The 4,758-nt window shown below is 36.7% G+C and overlaps 1 protein-coding gene across 2 annotated transcripts in view; it reads right to left on the reverse strand.

The window, feature by feature from the left end:
- Positions 1 to 4,758, reverse strand: part of LOC107734536 (tyrosine-protein phosphatase non-receptor type 18-like) — a 26,341-nt gene that overhangs the window by 11,734 nt on the left and 9,849 nt on the right. For both annotated transcript variants that reach the window (XM_016546524.1, XM_016546523.1), the window contains exons 3-9: positions 3,574 to 3,650; positions 3,308 to 3,397; positions 3,147 to 3,185; positions 2,990 to 3,058; positions 2,705 to 2,767; positions 919 to 1,061; positions 468 to 534 (exon numbers count right to left, since the gene is read on the reverse strand). In XM_016546524.1, coding sequence (XP_016402010.1) covers positions 468 to 534; positions 919 to 1,061; positions 2,705 to 2,767; positions 2,990 to 3,058; positions 3,147 to 3,185; positions 3,308 to 3,397; positions 3,574 to 3,650 — 548 coding nt within the window. The remainder of the gene's footprint in view (positions 1 to 467; positions 535 to 918; positions 1,062 to 2,704; positions 2,768 to 2,989; positions 3,059 to 3,146; positions 3,186 to 3,307; positions 3,398 to 3,573; positions 3,651 to 4,758) is intronic.

Raw genomic sequence — 4,758 nt, forward strand, 5'->3', positions numbered from 1 at the left:
ATAAATACGCTTTCCATTGATGTATGGTTTGTTAGGATAGGACAATATTTGGCCGAGATACAACTATTTGAAAATCTGGAATCTGAGGGTGCAAAAAAATCTAAATATTGAGAAAATCGCCTTTAAAGTTGTCCAAATTAAGTTCTTAGCAATGCATATTACTAATCAAAAATTAAGTTTTAATATATTTACAGTAGTAAATTTACTAAATATCTTCATGGAACATGATCTTTACTTAATATCCTAATCATTTTTGGCATAAAAGAAAAATCAATAATTTTGACCTATACAATATTTTTGGCTATTGCTACAAATATACCCCAGAGACTTAAGACTGGTTTTGTGCTCCAGGGTCACATATATGACACATTGTGCTGCCTAATTCAGTGTGGTTTCTAACTTTAAAAATCACATGCTTCTCCCGCAAGCGCTGTGCATATAATTTTGTGTTGTTATGGTGTAAATACCTCTGTCAGCAGTAGATCATTGACATAGTCAACAGCACAGATGACCCCTGTTCTACCGCAGCCAGCACTGTAAAGAGAGAGAAGCCGTCACATTTCCATGATCTGATCCATTCCCTCCTGAGACTCGGTTCAGAGGGTCACGGGGGAATTATGGGCCATATTGTCGGACAGAGCCTCTTTCATGTATATAAAGAGAGGGTAATGAGTGAATCTGTGCTGAAGTCTGGAAGTTAACTGGCTTTTCCAGTGCCACATCAGGTGCTGAATATTTAACATGTCTCGCTTCATTTAAATGGTGCCATTAAAATGCATGGAACCAGAGGAACACAGGCCGGCCCCTGCTGCACCCTAACAACTTGGACCGACTCGACTTGATGAATTTTCATGGGCAGATGGGTCATTTGTCAGAGGCACAGAAAAACACAGAGACGGCTGTGTGTGTGATACAGACCTGCAGTGGATCACTACAGGGTCCGTCTGGTTGCCCTGTTTTTGGCGAGTCAGCTCCATCATACCCAGAATGCCATCCGGCACGTCTGGAATTCCGTGGTCCGGCCAGGCAGTATACTGGAAATGAGACACTTCACGAGTTTCCTGTGTGGAAAGATGGCGAGTGTTGACCTCTCAATGTATTACCGTTTCTTCACCAAATTACAATGCTTAAAATGAACTAAAATGGGAAACATCACACACAGAGATGGTAATGGTGGTTCCTTGTTTGGAACTGTGTTAGAGTAAACAGTGTTTTACAAGATGCTCAAAATGAAGAACACTGCAAATTTGTGGTTTGTCTGATTTTCCTTAAAAACACAAATAGAAACACTCTTAAACGAACAGTTCACCCCAAATATATATATATATATATATATACACACACACATATGACACATTGTGCTGCCTAATTCAGTGTGGTTTCTAACTTTAAAAATCACATGCTTCTCCCGCAAGCGCTGTGCATATAATTTTGTGTTGTTATGGTGTAAATACCTCTGTCAGCAGTAGATCATTGACATAGTCAACAGCACAGATGACCCCTGTTCTACCGCAGCCAGCACTGTAAAGAGAGAGAAGCCGTCACATTTCCATGATCTGATCCATTCCCTCCTGAGACTCGGTTCAGAGGGTCACGGGGGAATTATGGGCCATATTGTCGGACAGAGCCTCTTTCATGTATATAAAGAGAGGGTAATGAGTGAATCTGTGCTGAAGTCTGGAAGTTAACTGGCTTTTCCAGTGCCACATCAGGTGCTGAATATTTAACATGTCTCGCTTCATTTAAATGGTGCCATTAAAATGCATGGAACCAGAGGAACACAGGCCGGCCCCTGCTGCACCCTAACAACTTGGACCGACTCGACTTGATGAATTTTCATGGGCAGATGGGTCATTTGTCAGAGGCACAGAAAAACACAGAGACGGCTGTGTGTGTGATACAGACCTGCAGTGGATCACTACAGGGTACATATATATATATATATATGTGTGTGTGTAGGTGTATATAAATTCATGTATGTGTTTGTGTTTATATATAAATACATACACACAATTATTTTGTTTTGAATAAATTAATACTTTTATATTCAAGTCTGCATTAAAATGAACAAAAGTGACAGTCAACACGTTGTTACAAAAATGTTTTTCAAATAAACTATGTTCTTTTTAACTTTCTATTCAACAATGAATTCTATTCTGTCTAAATGTATCACGGTTTACACAAAAATATTAAGCAGCACAACTATTTTCAACACTGATAATAATAAATGTAATGAAGTAATGGCTGTTGAAAATGTAGCTTTGCCATCAGAGGAATAAATTACATTTTAAAATATATTCACATAAAGTTATTTTAAATTGCAATAATATTTAATAGTTTTTACTGTATTTTCCCTCTTCATGGAATCTCTTACATTTTTCTTTTTTCTTTTCAGAAAACAGATTTCATGAGTTTACAGTGTCTCATATCGTTGATCTGCGTTATTGTGTCAAGGCTTTCACCGGTCCGTTTCTGAAGGACCATGTGACACTGGAGACTGCAGTAATAACTGCTGAAAATTCAGCTTTGCCATTAACTATTTCACAATATTACTGCATCTTTTATCAAATAAATGCATCCTTGGTGAGCATAAGAAATCATTATTTATTTATATGATTTGTAAATATATATTCAGAACAAACAAATGTTATTACGTCCATTTTATATCATATTCTACTAATGACACACTAGAGACACCACTTACATCACAATATTTTACCACCAACGTCCGAACAATGACTTCCTCATTTGGTTGTGACTCCTCAAACTAAAGAAAAAATGACAGTAATCAGGAGAACTTCTGCTTGTGGGGCCTTGCAACTGCACAAACTACACTTTGCATCAAACCGCTGAAAAAACTGACAAAACTTTCATGAGGCGTGGAGATAACATCAAAAGCAACTGTTGTGTAAGATTAATATCCTGTATCTTAGAATGAACTGCTGAATTATGAACAATGTTCATTGTTGAGGAGCACAGAAACACTTACAGTTGAGATGGTAAAGGGACCAAAAATAGATGCGTCTGTGGTCGGCGCCCAGTAGACTTCACATTTTTTCTAAAGAACGGAGAGGTTGTTAAAATAGTAAATGGCAAGAAAATGACAGGCATATGAAACAGAACAACAAAGGAAATATAAAGATTACCTTTCCCATCTCAACCTCTCTACAAGTCATGATTATGACCTAACAAAAAAGAACAGACCAAAAACTAAATCGATTCAACTTCATAAAGTGAAAATAGAACAGATAATTCAATGAAGAGATACTGCATAATTATAGAAAAATAAAGTGTCTAAGCAGCTCACCTTAACATTGTGTTGCCAAATCATGCGCCAGAAATCAACCAAAGTACTGCTCAAAGGGCCTTGGGTGGCGATATATCTCCTGTTCAGTCCCTAGTGGGAAAAAATATGATTATTTTACACATCTACTATGCTTCAAAAATATCTGAAAACTTGCACGACTACACCTTTTATTTTCAGAGTTCTAAGATTTTTTTGGTCACATATTATCTTGCCTGTCACAAAAAAAGTGCATGATGCCCTGATAAGAAGTTAAAACGCTGCAGTACCTTGATGAAGCTGGCATTAATATAATCAGACTCATATTCAGATGTGGTTGGAGCTAGACAGACTCTGGTCTGATCATCTGGAATACATAAAAAGAAGAAAAATAACAAGGGATTTGTATATTTTTCCTCTCATCAGTGTGAGTAACTCATTTATCAGGCAACACATTGTGGAGACTCAATTATGAAATATAATGACATGTTATTGCCATTGCAATACTAAAAAACATTGTACTGTAACTATAGGAGGCATGTTTTGACAGAAGTGACAGTAAATTGAAAATGGTATGACAGAGAATCGTGTTAAATAAGTTCAGTGAACGGTTCGGTGTCATACTGAGAGAAACTGTGAGTCACAAATATTTCAAAGCTGATGAGATCTGAGCCTACTGTCAGATGTGAAAATCCTGATATCAAAGCATGCAACATTCTAACACAAAATGTGTTAGTCTTAGAAGCATCAGTAAGAATGGGTTGCAAATAATACATGAAACACCATATGCCATTGTTTTTCCGCAAAAGATATGAATTTATATCAATCATGGAGTTATATTGCAGCTGCCAGAGGTGTAAAGTATTGGAGTAAATGTAATTAGTTACTGTACTTGAGTATATTTTTGGATACTTTGTAGTTGTACTGAGTATCAAAGATATTAGCAACTTTTACTCTCTACTTCACTACATTTTTGAATGAGTATCTGTACTCTTTACTCCACTACATTTGAAATGAGTGTTGCAGTTACACATTACATTTTGCATGCACCTAGCTTTTTCTGCAGCAGTTTATTTCTGCTACAAAAGACATGATACTGCCTATTACAGGTCACTGAAAGTACTGCATCTTGTGCGTTTTGCCCTTACTTACCCAAACTGTTCAACAAGGCTACTTTATGTGAATGCGAGTTCCTTAAGTATTTGTGAATCACAGGTGTTTTATATATGAGATGAGGACATGACTGCAACATTATTTTATTTATCCATTATACTGAAGAGACATTTTTGAAAGATGTTGTTTTTTGTTTGTCTGTTTGTTTGTTTTGTTTTGTAATTTTGAGCTGTTCAGTTTTATTTTGGTTTTAGAAAATAAACGCAATTGCTCTCCTCACAAATCAACTCTTTCTTGTTTTTGTTTCATGCTCTGTGCCTTGCCCTGGACTTTTATGTCACTTCCTGTCTCCCGTGGTGTTT

This window comes from Sinocyclocheilus rhinocerous, unplaced genomic scaffold, assembly GCF_001515625.1.
Source record: "Sinocyclocheilus rhinocerous isolate Xijiao unplaced genomic scaffold, SAMN03320098_v1.1 scaffold99, whole genome shotgun sequence".
Lineage (NCBI taxonomy): Eukaryota > Metazoa > Chordata > Actinopteri > Cypriniformes > Cyprinidae > Sinocyclocheilus > Sinocyclocheilus rhinocerous.